Below are 23001 nucleotides of genomic sequence, written 5' to 3'. Positions count from 1 at the left end.
GAAAGGTATTAAGAACCAGATAAAAGGAAGTGAAATGCAAAGTCCCTGAGGCCAGACAGATCTTAGTATCTTGGAAGGCAAAGGAGGTCAGTGGACTAGAGAAGAATTAACTAAGTTTTAAAAAATCAAGTCAAATAGGTAGGCAGAGACTGCAACTAGGGATGGATCTGGGTGGTAACAGTGGAAATGTTGAGACCAGTTCAATTCTGGTCATATTTTTTTAAAGACAGAATCCACATGGTGTGGATGTGTGAAGTATGAAAGAAAAAAGGAGTCAAGGATGGCTCCCATATTTCTGGCCTGAGCATCCAGGTTTTGCCATTAGCTGGAATGGAGAATGGCATTGTACGACTTCTGATGGGTCATTCTGGAGTTCCACTTATTCATAGATGGGACCTCTGGTTACTTCTTTAACATTGAATTGCCTAGTTATGTTGTAGAGCAACCCCGATACAAAACGGGGTGCCTGACTGTGGGTCCTCACCCGCGCGCTTAAAAGGACTTATCAATGCTCTACTGCAGGCACATGTGAAAGGTTAATAAAAGGTTTATTTACAAGGGAAGGGGAAATGAGGAAATGTACAGCTCTGGGAGAAAAGTGGGAGACAAAGTTTTAAATGAGTCCTACCCAATCCGCTGATCAGGAATCCCAAAATGGCGCTCTCAGAGTTGGCCGCCAGCCAGGAGCGGTGAAGCCAGGCGATCGCGAGCCAGAGAGCCCAAGGCCCATGTGTTTGGTTTTTATATCCAACCTGGCTGCCCAGCTCCACCCTCAGGTCCCAGCCACCCTCCCTTGGTGGTGATGGGATTTGTCTTTCCCAATGTCTTGATGGCTTTAGTCTGGAGTGGGGTGGGGTCCACAAAGCCTGTATGGGATTAGCTCAGGACATCATTTCCCCCTAACAGTTATAGAGTGGGACCTTGGTATGGAACTGCTGTTTTGGGTGAGTTAGAGGAATGGTGTCTCTTTCCCCATTCTAGTCAGAAACTTGGAGGTTCACCCAGATGGGATATAGAGTATGCTGAGCATACCAGGAGAACTAGATCAGAGAGATCCCAGGGACAGAAAATCTGCCTTAGCCACTTCATTTTGGTGACTGTAGGGGAGTGGGTCTGCAGGAACTTTTTCAGTCTTCTGGTAGCCTAGGGAACCACTTTTACCAGAGACAAAGTGAAGAAAAGAGATGGGGTGAGGGTTTGGCTTGGTGTGGCCTGGCCGGGAAGGAATTTGGGTGGAGCCAATTGTGCTAGCTTCAGGGCAGAGGGGGAGGGGAGGCCGCCACTAGCAACTAACCACCGCTTCATAAACTCGGGGGAAAGGTCGGAAGCACTGTGGAAAGGCCAGGAGGACGAGTGATTCTGTTTGCTCGCTAAATAGGGATGAAAATCTAAGTCTCGCAGATGCAGCTTTAATGGGGTTGGTGATTGACAGAATGTGTAGCGGTGGATGGGGTGGAGCCGCTGGGTGGGGTCTGGGACAAGCAGCTGGGAGAAACCAAAAGGAAGAAAAAAGAAAACCACTGCCCCTGATATCACTAACGCTGGTCAGAATACTAGCCAGAAAGGAAGTGTTTTAGAGCTCACCTTCACTCCTACTCCTGGCCAACTATTTCAAGACGTTACGTCTCCTTTTGAGACAATTCAAATCAAGTATACACCGGCCGTAGTCGGTGCCCATTCTCCTTAAACTCTCTACTGAACTAGGTTTGCTGTGCGAGGCAGTGAGGACCCGGTTCCGCCAGCTCAACTCCGGCCCCGCCCCGTCGACCCTGGCCAGAGACTGGGAGGAAAGGATGCCTTCGCAGTCGCAGAATCTGAAAGTAAGTCTCTTTCATTTTGCTTACCTATCCCTTCTCCCCACACTCCCGTGCCCCCTTCCTTTGGCCACTCTCACTGGGTTCTCCACGAGGCGGTGAAGAAACCGCCTTACTTAAGGAGACTCTTTCAAGAAGGATCCTGAGGGTGGAGCGGAATGGGGTGTGATAAGAAGGGGAGGGGAGGGAAGGAGGGGTGGCGCTTTAGAGCTTACTGGAGCTGCCCTACGCGGCGTTGGTGCCCTCGGGGTTTGTTGGTTGTAAGGTCAGATCCTCAATTTCCCCTCCTGCCATTGCAGCTGCGATTTACCCCCTCCAGGCGTTTTTTCTTTTTGTCACGTTACAGCATCCGGATCTGGATGCTTAAAGCTTCTAGCTGAGAACTGGGAGGGCTCCATCTTGCCTGGATTCTTAAAGGGACAGTGCACAGTTCAACTGAAGGGAATCTGTAAGGAAATTCAGTTTCAAAAAGGATGATAGTGATTTGCCTTACTATCACACTGTGTATGTTGTGGAAATCTTTGTGGAGAGGACAACTTTGTATCCCTCATACCAGCTTGTCTCTAATATACAGGAGGTGCACCCTGTGCTGTGTTGCCAAATAGCATATTAGTTAATTGTGGAGTCAATTGAATGCAGGTTTAGCCAAGGGAAAAATTTGTTTCCTGAGAGGTATCATGGAAGTGCAGATAAATTGAACACATTTATTCATTCTACAAGTATTTATTGAAGGACAAATTCATTCTTTGTGGTTGATCCTGCTGCTGAATGGTGTCTGTAATATGTCAAAACCATGTACGATGGTCTCATTCCTTTTTAAACTGCTGGTGGCCACAGTTTCTTCTTAGGATATGGAGAGGAATGTTGAATTTTATCGCAATATTTACCAAGCATTTGTCATGTCAAAGTTCCGATGGTTTGCACTTATTGTCTTTATTTTAGTAACAGGCATCCCTATGCCCAAACCCAAGGAACTGGGAGATCCAACTGAAAGAGGAACTCAAATCAAAATTGTATGCAAAGAGAGAGGACCAGGATGCGTCAATAAAAAAAAAAAAAAAAAAACTAAGGCCACCTTCGCTGATCTACCTTTCCCATTGCTCTGTTCTGATTCTGTTAGGGAGGAAGACTTCCCCAGCACTTCTGCTGTTAAATAAAAAAAAAAAAAATTCTGGTGTGGAAGAGAATTTTTAGAAGACCAGTGATATATCTTCCATGATTGTCTCTCTCATGCTTCTGCTAAGGGAGGATGGCGGGACTAAACAGAGCATAATATCCCACAGGTCAAAGAGATAAAAATGTGTTTGAGGGTTTTATGGCTAGTATTTCACTCTGGAAGTTTCTGGTTGGCCAATGGAATGCCTCAGCTTCCAGTGCTCTACAATGTACAATTCAGCTGCCTCCGGTGTTAAATGCAAGCCACAGCACTCCTTTCTTTAAAGTGCTGGTTTCATTGCATCCACAGTGCCAAGTCCCATCAAGGTTATGTGATAGTTTCCTTGGCAATATTAAGCTAACATGCCTTCAGCCATACCTTCTTTACTCAAATGGTTTTTCCAATCCTTAAAGCAACCTCATTCAGGGCCTCCCCGGTGGCACAGCAGTTGAGCACTGGGTTGCGAAGCTGCCCTCAGGCTCTGTGGCGCTGGTTCAATCCCAGGCTGCTCCCCAGCCACTGGAGGAGGGTCCCGCATGGCATGCAGACCTCTCCTGCTGCCTGCTGCTCCCCTCAGCAGTGTACTTCGGTCTTTCTGCCTGCTCTGCTCCCCGCTCTGGCTCTGGTGAATTCTCTCACCCTCCCTTGCTTCTGACTGTACCCAGTGCTTGTATAAATAAATAAATAAATCTTAAAAAAAAAAAAAACCTCATTCAGGATGGCCATATTATTGAGCTCTCTGGATTCAGATAAAGAAGAAAGCCTCACTTAGGGTTCCTTCTCCAAAATGTCCCTGGCCTATGAGATCCTAAAAACAAAGGAAACATGAATTTAACTGGAATTCTGATTATGTTCATCAATGGAAGTGCAATCTGTTCCAGAACCACTTGTGTGTCACACCCACTGAATTCTGCTATCCACATCATTGCAAGGAGAGTGAGGAAGGAACTGTGTGCTGGCTCCACAGCCAACCTCCTGCATATTTGGTATGCATGGAATATATTAAGGAATACTGTGCTTCCATTCTTAATATTTGACTGTCCCTTTGTTCATGTTGGTTTGTTTTTTTGGGAGGAGGAGGAGTTTCTAGCTGAAGGATGTAGGCAGTTCTTAGTTGTCATAAAATACTGTTGCTGAAGTATGGTTATTTTCTTCCTAGGGCCATGAAAGATTTGTGAAGTCCACTAACGAGTGCTATAGGCAAGCAATAGAAATCATTGCAAGGACTTGAAGTGGCTTCCTCAGAGCACTTTAAATTGTTTGGTGTCATTTATTCTGCTTCCTGGAATTTGGGAGAATTTCACTCTAAGGGGGAAACAAAAGGGTTTCATGAGGAATAATTGCAAGAAAGACACTGTGATCGCTCTTCCTCGCTCATTTTACCCCCCCGATTTTCCATCTGGAATGCCTTATTCTGGTGGACTATCCTGTTTTTGGTTAGACTAGAACAACCTACCCCTATATTTATTTTGATCTGAGTTTCTTCCTAGCTTTTGCGCAGCCTTTAACTGTCAGGTGCCATGATAGGTAAAGGTATCAACACCAAAGTACATTTTGTTAGGATAGTCATTAATTCATTCAGCAAATATCTACTGGGAATTTTCTCTATACCATCACTGCGCAAGACTCTGGGGATATAGAACAACGAACAAAATAAAGCCCCTCTCCTCTTGGAGATTTCATTCTCCAATAATTTAACACTAACCATTGTCTTACAATTATCAGAAAAACATTGCAAACACATTTGGAACTGCTTAAATATAAAAAGTATGTTTACATACTCCAATGAAAAAATCATAAACAGCATTAGAAGACTGCTTAACGTATTAAAGAAAATGTCACAAAATTTTGTAGTACTGTTTTACTGTATCATGAAATTGTGAAAATTATCCACTTGGAAAATTTTTATAATTCTCTGTCTTGCTGGCAAACATGACTTATTTTTTTATTAACCTATTCACTATCCTCCTCAAGTCCTTATTGTTTTTTTAAAAGATTTATTTATTTATTTATACAAGAACCGGTACAGGCCAGATTCGCGGGAGGGTGAGAGGATTCACCAGAGACAGAGCGGGAAACAGAACAGGCAGACTGATGAAATGCACTGCTGAGGGGAGCAGCGGGCGAGACAGGCGAGGTCTGCTGCGCCGTGTGGGACCCTTGCCAGCTGGCCGGGATTGGACCTGCGCTGCAAAGGCTGAGGACAGCTTCACAGTACTGCGTTCGACTGCTTGCGCCACCAGGGGAGGCCCAAGTCCTTTCTGTTTTACTGTTCCTCAAGTAGGAACTATATGTTTAGATACTTTATTAGCCTTAGTGAACATAAAACTCAAAAACAGAAGAATGAGAAAAAGGAGGGGGAGAGCGAGAGCGAGAGAGATTGATTAAGGAGGGGAAGAGCGAGGGAGAGAGAGATTGATTCTGAAGTGGACAGTGTGACATGAAAAAGAACATGTTACACATGTATAACATTTTCAGCCTTTCTACTCCACTTATAGTCACTGCAGTTCCCCTTTAGGGATAGGATAGGTGTGTGTTTCGGGGTAGACTAGGGTATTAGTTGGGCTTCCCCTAAAGTAATTCAGCCTTGACTGCATAGAGGAATCATCTAAGGACATTTAAAATATACTGATAACTCTGTCCATCCTCAGAGACTTTGATGTTATTGTTTAGGATAAACCCTTGGCAATGGATTTTTTAAAGAGCTGCCCAGGGTTATAGCTAAGGTTGAGAACCATTGGCTTAAGTTTAGGTTCTCTTAAGCTTAAGTTTAGGTTCTCTCTTAAGTATGGTACCTGAACCAGCAATATCAATGTTACCTGGGAACATTTTAGAAATGAAAATTCTCAGGCCTTACCCCAGATGTACTGATTAAAAAACTTAGAGATGGAATCTGACAATCTATATTTTCATAAGTCTTCCAGGTGTCTAAGATAAACAAGGAAAATTGTGAATCTCTGACTTAGAGAATAGAGGTTCTCAAAAAAAATTTCCAGCCCTAAACCTGAGGGGTAACACACTCCTATTAGCCATAGAGGCTAACTAAGCCCTATCTCTGAAAGATGAGAAAGGTATATGCCTGCTCCTATCTTATATAATAATCTCTCACCATTCCCACTACATCATCTCAGAATTTACAATCATTGTGTAAGAGTATATAACTCTTTGTATTTCATTTATCATTTCATTTAATCTTCACAATAACCTTGTGAGGTAGGCACTATTATCATCTCTGTTTTACAGAGGAGGGAACCAGGAACTGAGGCACAGAAAAGTAAATTACTCTACCCAAGTTCACTCAACTGGTAAGAGGAAAAAGATTCATTCTCTATTATACCTTCTGAGAAGCTGTCCCATCTGCTTCCTTTTTCTCCTCTCTTCATCAACTTCTTTTTCTTCTTTGATTGTGCCACCCATCTGACCATTGCCATGTTATATAGCAAACATCTATTGACAACCAGGCCCTCTATTGAACTCCTATATGTATTAATTTGTATAATACAGTAATCCTATGAAATAAAAACTATTATTTTCCTCATTGTTCAATTAGGGAAACTGGGGCACATAAAAAATCAAGCAACTTGCCTAAATTTACACAGCTAGTAAGTGGGAAAGGTGAGATTTAACCCAAAATCTACCAAGTCTATACCTTGATTATTAAGCTATATTGTCTGAGCTTCAACTTGCAAACACATTCTTTCCCTGGTCTAAATAAGTCTTTCTTTAACAACAGTCACTCAAATTACTACCCCATATTTTTGCAGTTTCCATTTAAATCATTATTAAAACTGTCCTTGCAAAAGTTAATGAAAGATTCTCTTCAATGTCATATCCACTGCTGTCTTTAGGCTTTTGATGTGATTGATTCTACTACATTTGAGGCTGTTGTACATTTATTTCTTCTTGAAAATGTTTCCTTCCTTGTCTTCTGTGACAATATCTTAGATTTCCAACTACCTCTCTGACTGCTCTTTTCATTCTCTTCTCTTGCCACTCTATAATCCTTATTTTGCTTATTTCATACACTTAAGAGTTTCAATTGCTATTTATATGCTGATGACAGTCTTGTATGATAAGTCTTCTTCTCTAGGCTGAATATTTTCCTTGAGCTTAAACCCACTCATTCATCTACTAACTGGACGTTTTTACTTGACACCTCATGCTTGATCTGTCTAAAACTGCATTCATCACCAAATTCTCTAATCTCTGTTCTGTCCCTGACCAAACAGTGACATAATCAACCAAACAATAAAGCCCAGATTCATCTATGACTCTCTTCAACTTCCAGATTCTACTGCTTGAGTCTATTATCGTCTCTATCTTAACCTATAGTGTCACTGATTAATTTTTCATCCTGTCTGACCTGGCCTATTAAAATAGTTCCTTTACTGTTACATAATCTGACTCCAGTCTCTATGGCCTTTGTCATGGCTTGAATTGTATCCCCTCAAATATGTTGGACTCCTAATTCCTGGTACTACAGAATGTGACTTCATCTGGAGACAGGGTCTTTATAGGGATAATCAAATTAAAATGAGGTCATTAGGATGGGCCCTAATACAATGTGATTGGCATCCTTACAAAAATGTAGAAATTTGGATACAAAGATGGGCTCACCTAGAAAGGAATGTGATATTGAAACAGGGCCAGAGAGGGCTATAAAAGAGGCCACAGGGCAGGAGGCAGGATGGAAGGAACGGCCACCTACCTGTGAAGGCTCTGAGATCAGAGAACCACCATAGAGCCCCAAAAGGCCAAAAATCAAAGCCAAGAGCTATAGCCTAACAATGGACTGCCCGATAAGAGGACAGGTCACTGTCTATGGGTTCTCACCCATGCGCACAATTGCAGGAGACCTCAAGCTCCAGAAACAACAACCATGGGGTTTATTTACAAATAGGGGAAACAGAGAGCTTACTGTATCTACACATGGCTGGCTATCTCATCCAGGTAGTGTCTGTGATGATCGCCACTGGTCCCCAGGAGTGCTGGACAGCACTAGGCAGTAGTGATGGCCACTACTGGCGGTGTCAGAGACACCCAGTGTCAACAGCATTTTGTGAGTTGCTGGGTTATACCATCAACAAGCAGCTCTTTGAGACACCAGGCCCAGGTCCTTTGGTGCTCCTTTCCGGCAATGTCAGAGACATGACCAAGGCCCAGTCTGTGACAGAGTCCTTCGGTTTCTCTTCCCTCCTTGGAGGGCGGCTGCTGGATGCTTCTTTTCTTCCTTCTTTGGAGGCTGGAATTGTCTTCTTTTCTTCAGGGGGTGGCATCGTCTTTCCTCCTTCGGGCCTCAGCTCCCTCCAACCCTGGCTTATATCCTCTTTCACCCACAAGTCTGATTGGACCATTTAGCACCAATCAGCTCATAGCTTGCTCCTGATTGGTCTGAGGAACGACTGCCACATCTGACTTGTGAAGCACAGGTTGAAAGGACACCACTACTCCTGCTGGATTTCACCGCTGCGGCAGCTTGGTTCTGGTAACAATTTGAAGAGCTACAGGGAGAAGACAGCCATTATATGCTAAGGAAAGAAACCTAGAAGAGATTTTTTTTTCAGAGGTCTTAGAAGGAACCAACCCTACTGACATCTTGATTTCAGACCTCTTAGCCTCCAGTACTGAGACAATGAATTTCTGTTGTTTAAGCTACCCAGTTTATAGTACTTTGTGGTAGAAGCCCTACAAAACTAATATAGACTCTAATCTTGTCTACATGTTAGGATATTTCTGAAATACATATTTTCATCTACCCTGTCTTATGTTCAAATCTCTCTTAAAGCTACCCCATAACTTTCAGTATTAAATACATGCATTTTAGCAAGACACTTCACAGTCTGACTTTTTTCATGCTTATTGCCTTTGACTGTTTTTCACCACATGAGCCTGCAACTACTACTTGAGCATTCCATGGTCTTTTACAAACACCATACATTGTTCATGCTGTGAGGATTTCCAGAAACGTTCTCCCACTTACAATACGTACTACCCTACCTATACCTTTCCTTCAACTCCATTCTTCTCTTTTTGGTAAGCTCCTTTGCTTATCATGATACCAATTCAGTTGCTGTTTTTTTTTTTTTTTTCCTGTGAAGGCTTACAGCACCTTGAAGCATAGGTATGATTTGGATAGCCAGAGTAGAGGGAAAAGGGAATTCTATGTAGGACAAGGTATGTAACCAAAGGCAGGTAATACACATCAACACAATATGTGTTAGAGGTAGATGGAGTAGGATTAGGAAAGAGGTGAGATTAGAGAATTTCTTGCTTTTGTGTATAATGTAGGTGGAGCACAAGCTGCTGCTTGAGAAACAGCAAGGTCAATATTTTTCCATCATGGTATCTCAGAAAAACAGCTGAGTATCAAAAAAAGTTATCTAGCTTATGTCACCTATGCTGAGATAGCTTATATTTGTTCCTTGCAAAGCTGGTATTTCTAATAGCTCCCTTAGCACAGGGCATTTTTCTGGTCAGTGATGTCATGGTAGTAGAATAGAAAATATTTAGAGGTGTTTGAAGTGCTTTCTGCTATAGCTTTGGCTATTTAAACCTGGATATATGTACACAAATGTGTACAACATATATGTACATATTTAGAACATATATAAATACATATAAAATATGAATATGCATAATATAGATATAATTTCCACTTATATAAGGCAGATGGTACTACTCTAAGCACTGACTTTATTATTTCCATTTGATAAATAGAGAAACTACAGTGTTCAGAATCTCTGATGATACCTGTAAGGAAACTGAAAAAAACTCTCATAATAAATGGCAGAATTTGAATTTGAACCCAGATATATTGGTTATGCAATCAACAGTTTAAATTATTTTGATAAGTTTAGCTATTCAGCGAGACCAAAAAGGAACCAGATTAAGGTGGATCACTCACTGTGGACCCTGCTAGCATTTGTAATGCAGTGTACAAATTAGTACGCATGGAAAAAGAGTCATAAAGATTAAATAAATAAGGAAACATCAGGTAAGATGGAAAGCTTGCTGACCCAGATCCCAATTCAAGGGTCCATGACACACATTCAGACCACATATATACTTTGTCTCAGACCAGATTTCCCCAAAACTTCATTTTATTACCAGCATATAAAATATGGAAGATTGCATTTAAAACACAGGTTAGCTGGTTTTGTTTGTGTATCATATCTGTTTTCCTCTACATATCTACTATTTCTTCTCTTAGAAGATTAGAGCACATAGTGGACAAGAGATAGCATAGGTATGATTTGGATAGCCAGAGTAGAGGGAAAAGGGAATTCTATCTCTTGAATTCATGTATCACAGTTCAGTCACATGGATAGCTACCATCTGATTCTCTTAGTTTCAATTCCCAACTCATAGAGAATTAGACACTGATGTGTGGCTAACTTGGGTGAATTGCCTACCCCTAGGTAAAAACAGTTCTGGGGCCTCCCTGGTAGTGCAAGGGGTTAAGACACAACCTATGAAGTGATCTGCAGCCACTGCAGCATGAGTTCGATTCCTTGCCAGGGAGCTACCCGCTAGGTGCAGCAGACCTCTCCTCGCTCACCCGCTGCTCCCCTCATCAGTGTATTTCAGTCAATCTGCTTGTTCTGTTCCCCACTCTGTCTCTGGTGAATCCTCTCACCCCCCACACCTCTGGCCTATACCCCAGTTCTTGCATGCATAAATAAATCTTAAAAAAAAAAAAAAAACAGTTCTGGCCAGGAGGATAGGATCATGTTATATAAGCCAGTGACACACATTTGTAAATCATAGGGAAGTTATAAGGGGATCAGTTTGTTTAGATCAAGTCCATCGCTTTAACCACTTGACCATGACTACCTGCTATTTTGTGTAGATCAAACACTTCCTAATGTTTCCCCTGTACCAAGCTTTATTTTGTCCCTACTCATTTTGTGGTAGCTTCTTGTGTTCTCTTGGAGGGCTCTCAACCTACTGCAGGCCTGGCCTATCTGACCTGCTTTGCCAAGTTTAGTCCTGTGTAGGACTAAATGATTGTCAGGCTTTTCTGCCCTCCTGCCATTAGCATTGATGATGGATCCCTGTGGTCCTGAATGCATGCCTGATGGCGGGCATCTGGAGTAGAGTGTGGCATACATAGATTGGTACACGTGGGCTGAGACTGGACCTATAAGGGCAGCGTCATGGGGACGCCAGGAGAGGAAGCGAGAACAGAACCAGCAGAGAAGCAGAGGCCATGAGAGAACGCCTGAGAGTCCAGAAAGAGTGAGGACTCCATGGGGGCCAGGAGTCCTCCTAGCCCTCCAGCACCCCTGCCTGCCTTGTACCTGGTAAAATCCCAATAAAAGCCTGAAAATGCCACTGAGGGCTCCAGGACTCCTCCTTTACCCTGTCTGCTCGGATCATAGAGATCCTGCACTGTGTCTTCCTGCCACTGTATCCTGTTATTTTGGAGTATACAGAATTAAGTGTATCCCCAGTGGCCTGGTCCTTTCCTGTGATGAATATGTTCCTATTACTGAACTAAGCAATTTAAGGTCAAAATTGCTTCTCTAGTCTTCTTTTAACACTTTGAATTCCACAGGACGTCCTCCAGTAACTTAAAATCACCTGTCAATCAGTCAGTGGCTTAAAGACCAGTGAATGGGGTCTGGTGAATATACTTATAAACAGTAAAGACCCTGGATGAGAAAAGGGGGAAGTCTAAAGGAGAGTAGCTGATGGTGACTACTGGAAAAATTCCCCAAAACTGGAAGAATTGACAAAAGTTTCATCCAGGTATTTAATACCTGGGCTATAGAATATAGACAGGATGATATGGATTTACTGTTTTTCCCCTTGTTGCATTTTCTTAATTTACAGGATCTTTCCAAGTTTTGTGGTTCTCAACTGAGGCTTTGGACTCTTATTTCAATGACTTAAAAGTTCTTTCTGGTACTTCTTACTGAAGGTTATTGAAAGATTCTGCTCAGCCTAAAACTTTGAGGTGAAGTGACTGCTAGCCCTAAAGGGTATTGAGAAAGAAACTTTTAGCACTCCCTGCAATACTAAAGTAAGCTGCCCTGGCTGAAAGTGTCCTTTCTCAAGATCTTTAGATGAATTCCTTCCAAAATAATCTAATCTTTCAGCCTAGGTTCTGCTTCTTTTGGAATTTGCTTTCCCTTTTATAAGTAGAACAGAATTATCCTGACTTCCTGAAACTAAGAATTGCTTATTGCCAGAGTATGAGTTCATAATCAAAAAAAGTGAGTTAGGGAGAACCCAGAGTCCAAACCCTGCAACTTCTTAGAAAAAATAATTTCAATTAGAGAATTTGAAATCTGGAGAAAAACAAGTGTGTTTTCCTTTTTTGGATGAATTTAGCTTAAATTACAATAAAGTAAATATGGGTGTGTTACTTTAGATATATTTGCTCTTTAGTTGGTGGATCAGACACTATTTACTGCAAATGACAAAAACAGTTAACATTTATTGAGCATCTGCTTTATGGAAGACATTGTTTTATATTTTTGGCAATATCTATCTGGTAAAGTTTTTATTTTGTTAATAATTATAAACACATAAATATCATATAATGTTCAGTGAATAAATGGTAGTATTTTGTATATTTGTTATCTCTTCTCTTATTCCTTTTCCCTTAAAAAATACTTGGATTGGGCCTATTGTAAACACATACTTTCTAATTTCAGGTGGTATATCCTAGCTGCTTTACCATCCTTTCATCCAACACTACAGTAATAGTTTCAAGAGTTCCCTGTATCTCATCTCCATTCATACTGATTCTTAACTTTGGCCTCCAAATTTGCTGATGAAATTGAACGAATTTCCTAATTTCCCCTTTTTTACCTAAGTTACCAGTGTTATTTTAATGACTATATATCACCTGTAGATCTACTTCATGTGCAGATTTTGAGTCCAAATGTCTGGTATGGGAGATTGTACATTTCTAATAAATTTCTGAGTGGTGCAAGTACTAGTTATTAGATCATATTTTGTATAGCAAGAATATAAACATCAAAGATCTAATCCCACTTCTTTTTCATGTGAAGAGAATGAGACTTAAAAATATTAAATGATTTTCTCAGGGTCATATAGCTAGTAAGTGGCAGATACTCAACTTTAACCCAGCTCCTGATTCTCATGCTGTATTTATACCCTACACTTCTGCAGTTGTTGGCTTTTTTTTTTAAAGATTTATTTATTTATTTATACAAGAACTGGGGTACAGGCCAAATTCGCAGGAGGGTGAGAGGATCTACCAGAGACAGAGTGGTGAACAGACCAGGCAGACTGACGAAACACACTGCTGAGGGGAGCAGTGGGCGAGACAGGAGAGGTCTGTCGAGCCATGTGGGACTCTCGCCCACCAGCTGGGATCTAACCTGCGCTGCAGAGGCTGTGGACAGCTTCACAGCACTGTGCTCAACAGCCTGCGCCACCAGGGGAGGCCCTCTGCAGTTGTTAAAGCAATTCCTCAGCGTACAGGGATCTTGGAGCTTTTGTCTAACCTAAATATAACTTTGCTTTTCTGAATTATCGTATTCATTTTAAATATGTTTGGACATAATTTTATTTTGACAGAAAATATCTTATGATCAATACACAAAAGCTTAGAAGTGCTCTAAGGCAACATTTTCCGGCATGCAAAGAGTTGTTACAGGTCTATATGGAAGCGTGAGATGGATTCAGATTTTGGGGAATAGTGTTCAGTGTTTTGGAAGAGTGAGAGGTAATGAAGGTCAAAATATTTTCTTCCTTTTTGGCCTGAAGCACCCTAGGTTTGTCTGAAAAGGCTTGAAGTCCTTTTCCTCCAATGGGGTGAGGCAGTAATACCACCTTTCTAGATATATGGAGTACAAAACTGAAGACTTTCCACAAAGAAATCTTTCAAAAAATGTCTTGCCAGATCCTGCAACTCGGGGTGCCTGTAGGTTGATGAGGTTAATTGTTAAAACTTGGTAGCCTGAGACTTTATGACATGTGAGAATGCCAAGACACGTAAGCATATTTAGAATCTACCTAACTGAGGTCTTCATTTGCAGCTGTGCTGTGGATATAATGTTAGCGATCAACAATTATCTCTTTTACACTGTTGGTAGAAATGTAGATTGGTCTAGCCCCTATGGAGGGCTGTGTGGAGGTTTCTCAAACCACTAAAAATGGATCTGCCATATGACCTAGCAATTCCATTACTAGGTATCTACCCAAAGAACACAAAAACACTAATTTGAAAGGGAACCTGCAACCCTATATATTTTTATTTTTTAATTTTTATATTCCCCATACAATTGCACCCCTCTAATTTTGACCCCAGTCCCTCCTTCCCCCCCTCCCTTAGTGTGTCTCTGGTTCATAGTTGTTTGTTGATTTGGATTTTTTCTTTCTTATAGTTATTCTTTTTTTTTTTTAAATATTTACTTATTTATTTATTCATGCAAACACTGGGTACAGTCAGAAGCACGGAAGGGTGAGAGAATTCACCAGAGCCAGAGCTGGGAGCAGAACAGGCAGAAGGACCGAAGTACACTGCTAAGGGGAGCAGCGGGCGGCAGGAGAGGTCTGCACGCCATGCGGGACCCTCCTCCAGTGGCCGGGGAGCAGCCAGGGATCAAACCGGCACTGCAGAGGCCGCGGGCAGCTTCACAACCCAGCGCTCAACCGCTGCGCCACCGGGGAGGCCCTCTTATAGTTATTCTTTTTCCTGGTCCCTTATTTATGTTTTCTGGATTCCTGGTATGAGTGAGACCATCCGGTATTTTTCTTTTTCATTCTGGCTTATTTCGCTGAGCATGATTCCTTTCAACTCCATGCATGTTGCTGTAAATTGCATGAGTTTATATTTTTTGATTGCTGAGTAATCCATTGTGTATATGTACCACATCTTCTTGATCCAGTCATCTATTTTTGGGCATTTGGGTTGTTTCCAAAGCTTAGCTATTGTAAATATGCACCCCTATATTAATTGTAGGACCATTTACAATGGCTCAAGAAGATATGTTTGTACACAGTGGAATACTACTCAGTGATCAAAAAAGATAAACTCATGCCTTTTGTGGCATTATGGATGGATCTAGAAGGGGTTATGCTAAGCAAAATAAGTCAGGAAGAGAAAGGAAAATACTGGATAGATTCACTTATATATGGAAACCAAACCAAAGAAAAGACAAAAGCTAACCTTGAAAGGTGACTATAAACCTGAGGCATCCAGGGGTGGAGGGGAGGGAGATAATTAGGAGGGGTGGTAAAAACATAAGGGGGAAGAGCACATTGAACTATGACTGATGCTACTAGAAGGGGGATGTGGTTGGGATGGGAGCAAAGGGGGAGAGGGTTCCAATGCAGGATTACTGGGGCATTAGTGGTGGGTGTGGTGAAATTATAAACATTTGCAGAGGTGTAAACCTATACCCCTAAGACATATACTGTTATGTAAATCAACATTACCTCACAAGATATAACTTAATCAAAACAAATAGGTTATTCATAATGGGTTTCTCAAATCACTTTTGATAACAAAAATATTTGAATAATGTTATAAGCATATTATGAATTCCAGAGCCGTTTTCTGCCACACACTTTAAAGTACTTGTAAGCATGCCTATTGTACTTATGTCTTGACACTAACATTAACTGAAATCATTCTGTGCTAGTATTTAATTCTGCTGATTTTGACCTGACAGACCCAATTGAAATGTATTTGCATTTGAATCCTATTAAGAGCATTACTGAAATTTCGAATTTGACACACTAAAATGAAAATGTGAATAAATAATTTAAAAAGAATAGAAAAAATAGTTGCATGAAGGAACAACAAAAAAGGAGTAATGGCTAATGGTTCATTCACGTGTTTTCAAATTACATCTCTGGCTGTTATCTTTAAATAGAGATTTTGTATAATATGATAAATTTGATATTTTGAAATTTGATATTTGAAATTTGATATTTTCAACATAGTGTCAACAAATGTCATCCTTATAGCTAGGTATGCTTGAGCAGAGAGTATACTTGGCAAGCAAATCAATTGATGTAATTTACCATATCAACAAAAGGAACGACAAAAATCACATACTTGTATTAAGAGATGCAGAGAAGGCATTTGACAAGATTCAACATACGTATATGAATCAGACTCTTAGCAACATAAGTATAGAAGGAACATGCCTCAACATAATAAAGGCCATATATGCCAAGCCCCCAGCTAGCATCACACTCAAACCAAACTAAAAACTTTTCCACTAAGATCAGGTACGTCTTCTGATCAGTCCTTTATCATTAGTGTTGTGCGCAAAAATGTTCTGCCAGTCAGTGGAGTGTCTCTTTGTTTTGGTTACTACCTCTTTTGCTGTGCAGAAGCTCTTTAATTTGATGTAGTCCCAGCTGTTTATCCTTTCCTTCACTATCTTTGCGTTGGGTGATGTGTCTTTAAAGATGTTACTGAGGTGTATGTCATGTAGTGTTTTGCCTATATTTTCTTCTATGTATTTTATGGTTTCAGGTCTTATGTCTGGTTCTTTAATCCATTTTGAGTTGATTTTTGTGGGTACAATGATGAGATATTGTCTCACAACTCTAATAATGACTATTATCAAAAAGATAAGAAATAGCAAGTGTTGGTAAGGATGTTGAGAAAAGTAAACTGTTGTTTGTTGTTGGTGAGAATGCAAATTGGTCCAGCCATTATGAAATGCAATTTAGAGATTGCTCAAAAACTTAGGAATTTTTTGAGGAATTCCCTATGATCCAATCATCACACTGCTGGGAATTTATACAAAGAATGCAAAACCACTAATTTGAAAAAATAATATATATATCCATGTTCGTTGTCACATTATTTACTATAGCCAAGAGTTGGAAACCCACTGACAGATGAGTGCATACTGATGTGAAGTATGTCCTCAATGACAGATAATTCAGCTATAAAAAAGAGGAAATCCTGCCATTTTCAACTACATGGATGAATCAGATAAGGGTCACATGCCACATAACCTCAGTTATATTGAATAAAGAAACAAAGGAAATACTTATACAAAACAATGAAGTCTTAGACTACAAGAACAAAATAGTGGTTACCTGAAAGGAAGCTGGGGGTGGATAAAGTAGGTAAAATAGGTCACTTACATGGTGATAGCAGGAACTAAACTCTTGGTGATGAGCATAATGTAGTATATTCACATGCTGATATATAAATCTGTACATCTTATATAATGTTATAAACCTATATTCAAAAAAATACTTAAAAAAATAACATTTACTGTTTCTCAATCACCAGACATTCTGATGTAATTGGCCTAATGTGAAATTTGGGCACTGGGTTGTTTAAAACTTCCCAGATGATTCAAATATGCAGGCAAGGTAGAAAATCTTGGCCTCAGAGTCACATTTATGGGAGAGCCCTTAGTTCTTTATTTCAGGTCAGTATTTCTGACTCCGTAAGATAAAAGTCCTTCCATTTATAAATCAAGGACATTCACAAGTATTATTCAGTAATATATTTCTGTGATGAAAAGATACTCTTTTTTTTAAAGACTTATTTATGTATGCATACAAGAACTGGTGTACAGGACAGAGGTGTGTGTGTCGGGGGGGGGGTGTGTGTGTGAGATGATTCACCAGAGACAGTGCAGGGAACAGAAAAGGCAGATCGACCAAAATACACTGCTGAAGGGAGCAGTGGGGGAGTCAGGAGAGGTCCGCTGCGCCATGTGGGTTGCTGCCTGGCCGGCTGCAGGGATCGAGTTTGTGCTGCAGAGGCTGTGGATTGCTTCATAGTGCTGTGCTTAACCCCTTGTGCCCTCAGGGAGGCCCACATAGGTTGTGTCTTAACCCCTTGTGCCACCAGGGAGGCCTGCAAAGATATTCTTTAGTTACAGAACTATCATAATTCTAAGGGATTCAGTCACTTATTCATTTATTCGGGTTAGTTTGAAAAGGAATGTATTTATTTCCTATTGCTGTTGTAAGAAATACCACAACCCATAGCTTAAAACAACAAACATCTATTATTTTACAGTTTTGAATGTCAGAAGGCCTAAAATCTAAGTGTTGTTATGAATGAATCACTTCTGAAGTTCTAGTGGAAAAGTAGGAAGTTCACCCTTTTTTACTTAAAAAATAAACAAAAAACTAATTAGACATCCATGAGCAATGGTGTCACAATGGGAGTGGTGGGAGACAGCATCATTAGCTAAGGGACCTGGGAAGACTCTAGGCCATAGGTGCACCCAAAAATAAACTTTGGTGAGGGTTGTGGATCCAGCAGAGTCAGAAAACATTACCCATCCCCTTTCACTGACATAAGAGCTGAACTTGGGCAATAGTGAAAAGTGAGAGAACATTTGTAGCTGTTTTGCATTGTATCAGCATATCATTAGAGTGGAAAGAATATGAGTTTGGATGAAGTAAAGATTATGGAACTACAACAGAACTACCACTCCCAGGATGGGTCTAAACTGCATAGTTCTAAACTGTCAGGTGGTAACCTCTATTGTGGAAATGTTGGAAAGTGGTGAATAATTAGCTACCCAAGTTGTGTGTGTCACTATTGGAGAAAACACTTTCCACCAGAATGTAGAGTACTGAAGTGATGCCTCCATAAATGTAGGTAGGGAAGAAAAAGGGAAATATATACCAAAGGTAATTAAAGAACATCATTCCTGCTGACTGTTACAGAATATCAGAAGGAAGTCTGCCCAGAAGCCTGTGGAGACACCCCAACTGAGAATCTCCTCACTAGGTCTATGTACACCACAATGCCCCAAATGCTGTACCCACATTTTCCTCCGCTCTACTGTCCAAACCTTGTGCATTCTCCCAAGTGTAGCAGCAAGAACAGGTGTGGTAATCCAAATGCTCTTCAAAAAAGTGATGGTGGGCCTCCCCGGTGGTGCAGACGTTGAGCGCTGGGTTGCGAAGCTGCCCGCGGCCTCTGCAGCGCTGGTTCGATCCCCGGCTGCTCCCCGGCCACTGGAGGAGGGTCCCACATGGCGCACAGACCTCTCCTGCCACCCGCTGCTCCCCTCAGCAGTGTACTTTGGTCCTTCTGCCTGTTCTGCTCCCAGCTCTGGCTCTGGTGAATTCTCTCACCCTCCCACACTTCTGACTGTGCCCAGTGCTTGTATAAATAAATAAATCTTAAAAAAAAAAAGTGATGGTATCACTTCCTTCAAAAAAAAAAAAGACACATTTCCAACAATCATCTTGGTGAATTGTAAGAACAAAAAAAGATATGAAAGCTTCATTTTGCCACTATTTTGGTTGTAAGAGTGAAGCAGGTCTACAAATAAAAAAACTGGGAATCTCCAAATGTATTAATACAAATGAATATTATCCCATCTGAAGGCAACCAGTAAAGATAAGGAGGTATCTACTACTTCAGACAAATGTAACACAAAACTACAAGAAACATGAAAAATCAAGTAAATATTTATTATCAAGTTGTATCAATCTTCAACAACAGATCTCAAAGTAACAGAATATTGTAATCCAGCTAATGAAGACCCAATCGACTAGGGTGGAAAATTATTGATGGGTGTGGTTTGGTATTGTATATTTGAAAAGTGAACCCATTGCTCTGAATCATATACAATGTTGTGTATCAGCATCACTCCAATAAAATAATACAGCTTAAAAAGACAAAAAAGTAATTCAAAGTAGCTATTCTAAAGAAGCTCAATGAGCTATAAAATAAATCAGCAGATCATTCAATGATATCATTAAAATAGACTCATCATCGAAAGCAAAGAAAGGCCAGGAAAAGATAAACACCTAGGATTACAATAAAGTGAAAAGTTTCTATACAGCAAAAGAGACATTAACCAAAACAAAGAGACACCCCACTGATTGGGAAAAATCTCTGTACTCCATACAACTGATAAGGGACTGATCACAAAGATCTACAAAGAGCTCACAGGACTCAACGAAAACAAAAGTAAACAATTCAGTCAAAAAGTGGGGAGAATAGCTAAAAAGACACTTCTCCAAAGAGGAAATGCAAATGGCCAACAGGTATATGAAAAAATGTTCAACATCACTTATAAGCAGGGAAATGCAAATCAAAACCACAATGAGATACCTCTTTACACCAGTGAGGATGGCATCTATTAAAAAAACCTAGCAACAACAAATGTTGGTGAGGATGTGGAGAAAAAGCAACTCTCCTGCAATGCCGGTGAGAATGCAAACTGTTCCAACCACTATGGAAAGCTGTGTGGAAGTTCCTCAAACTACTGAAATGGAGCTACAAGCAATTCCACTGCTTGGAATCTATCCAAAGAACACAAAAACATTAATTCAAAAGGATACCTGCACCTCTCTGTTTATAGCAGCACTGTTTACAATAGATAAGAAATGGAAACAACCCAAATGTCCCAGAATAGAGGACTGTATCAAGAAGGTATAAACAGTGGGATACTACTCAGTAATTAAAAAAGATAAACCCATGCTATTCACAGCAACATGGATAGAGCTGGAAGGGATTATGCTCAGTGAAATAAGCCAGCAAGAAAAAGAAAAATGTTGCTTGTTTTCACTTATAGGAGCAATATAGGGGAACCAAATAAGGGATCAAGAAAAATAATAAATAAAAAAGCAAAATTAAAGGGCAACTATAATCAGAGACATTCTGCAAGGGAGAGGGATTAAAACAGGGTTAGGAAGAGCACAGGAGACTATGGTGATGGTGCATGGGTGGATTGGTGGTGGGAATTTTACAGGAATTTTACACTGAGAGGAGAAAACATGCTTTGTAGAAAAGTGAACTATGATGTAAAATATATATAATTTTTTTTAAAAAAATGAGAAAAATATATGAATATATTGAGTTCTTTATAAAAGAGAGAAATAGTAAAATAGAACCCAACAGAAATTCTGGAGCTTAATTAACCAGTGAATGATATATAGAAAGCAATAGGGAGCAATTGTAGATAAGAACAGATGGAAGGCATAATAAGTGAGTTAAAGGATAGGAATTTTGAAATATCATAAAGAGAACAAAAATAGTTTTAACATTTAAAGAAAGTTTGCATTATTTATGGTATTTCAGCAAAACGACAAATACTAGAATAATTTGGATTCCAAAAAGAGTGTGAGAATGGAGTGGAAATTTTATTTTAATAGCTGAGAACTTCCCAAACCTGGGGAAAGAATAGATAGAAATCCAGGTTAACAAAGCTAATAGATCATTCTGTTATTTCAATGTGAAAAGTGATTATCCAAGACAAATTAAAATAAAACTAAATAATCAAAGTAAAGATTCTTGAATGCAGCAAGGAAAAAAAGAGTTACCTACAATAGAAACCCCATTAGGCTATCAGCATATTTTTTTTTTTTCTTTAAAGCCAACAAGCCAGAAGAAGGAGGGGTGACTTCCTCAAAATATTCAAAGTAAAAATTGCCAGCCAAGAATACTCTATATATCATAATTAATCTTTGCATATGAAGGAGAAATAAACATTTTCTCAGACAGACAAGCTCAGGGAGTTCATCACACAAGACCTGCCTTGCAATAAATGTCGGAAGGAGTTCATCAAATTCAAGTGGAAAGACACATATCTGCTACTTGAAAACTTCAAAAGAATACAACACACTGATAAATGTGAAAAATATATAGTCAGATTTAGAAAACTTTATTTCTATAATATTTTGATGTGTTAAAGGTCAAAGGAATCAGTATTATGGTGACTATAGTACTATAATTTGTTAATAAATACAAAGCACAGAAATTTGTATAGTATGATTCAAAATGTAAAATGGAACAGTTGTAGGCAATCAAAGATAAATTGTCTTGTTGAAGGATCTAACTGGTAGAAGTGCAGCGAACAAGGAGGAGAGGAAGTGAAGAGGTCTGAACAGTAGCCAGGTTTTTTTAAGGAATAAGGAATTTGCAACAAAATTTGTGTTTATTAACATATTTCTTTTTTGCCTTTCCCCCACCTTAGGATTTTTAAAAATTTTACAAATATTATATATAAACTTGAATATGTCATTGTTCTTTCATGGTGGCACAAATGCATTTTTTTAAATTTTATTTATTTTTATACAATAGCTGGGGTACGGACCAGAGCCGTGGGAGGGTGAGAGGATTCACCAGAGACAGAGCAGGGAACAGAACAGGCAGACGACAGAAATACACTGCTGAGGAGAGCAGTGGGTTCTACAGGAGAGGTCTGTGGCACCATGTGGGATTCTCGCTGGTTGGCGGGATTGAACCCGCACTGCTGAGACTGCAGACAGCTTCACAGCATGGCGCTCAACCCACTGCACCACCACCGGGGAGACCCAACACAAATGCATTTTTAGTATGTGTGATTTTCTAAGCATTATAGGAAAGCCATTGGCTTTCTTGGAATGCTTAAAGAAAAGGAGAAATTTATTTGTTTTAATAAGGATACTTGGGTGGACTTGAAATTAGTATACAAGAATGGAAGCAGGGAAACTGGTTGCATTAGTCTAGGGCCCTCTTTTTTTCCCAGTCTTATTGAGATAAAATTGATATATTATGTTTAATTTTAATGTATACCCATAATGATATATGTAGATATATGTATACATTTTACTGAGTTCAAGTTTTTATTACATTTTCCCAGTTGTTTTTTTGGTTACTTATATTCCACAAATGAGTGAAACCATATGGTAATTTCCTTTCACTTTCTGACTTACTTCTCTTAGCATAATCACATCAAGTTCCATCCATATTGTCACAAAGGGCACATTGAGTGTACATATCACAATTTCTTTATCCAGTCATCTGTTGATGAACATTAGATTGATTCCATGTCTTGGCTATTGCAAATAATGCTGCTATGAAACTATAAATCTTCTTATATTAGTGTTCTCATTTTCTTTGAATAAATACCTACAAGTGTTATTTGTTATTACTGGATTGTATGATATTACCAGTTTTAAGGACTCTCCACAGTGTTTCCCATAGAGGCTGCACCAATTTGCACTACTATCAGCAGTGAATAAGTTTCTTTTTCTCCACATTCTCTCCAATACTTTATGTTTCCAGACTTTTTGATAACAGGCCATTCCCATGGATGTAAGGTTATATCTTATTGT

The 23001-nt window shown here is 39.9% G+C and overlaps 1 protein-coding gene across 1 annotated transcript in view; it reads left to right on the top strand.

Moving 5' to 3' along the window:
- The first annotated feature begins 1283 nt into the window (after positions 1-1283).
- The window catches only part of KLF8 (KLF transcription factor 8), a 202358-nt gene continuing 180640 nt past the window's right edge, over positions 1284-23001 (top strand). The window contains exons 1-2 of the mRNA XM_054695896.1: positions 1284-1417; positions 1705-1820. Coding sequence (XP_054551871.1) covers positions 1413-1417; positions 1705-1820 — 121 coding nt within the window. The 5' untranslated portion in view covers positions 1284-1412. The remainder of the gene's footprint in view (positions 1418-1704; positions 1821-23001) is intronic.

Source organism: Talpa occidentalis, unplaced genomic scaffold, assembly GCF_014898055.3.
Source record: "Talpa occidentalis isolate TD23 unplaced genomic scaffold, MPIMG_talOcc4v2.1 talOcc4.15, whole genome shotgun sequence".
Lineage (NCBI taxonomy): Eukaryota > Metazoa > Chordata > Mammalia > Eulipotyphla > Talpidae > Talpa > Talpa occidentalis.
The sequence above is the reverse complement of the archived record's forward strand: the minus strand, read 5'-3'. Positions and strand labels throughout refer to the sequence as shown.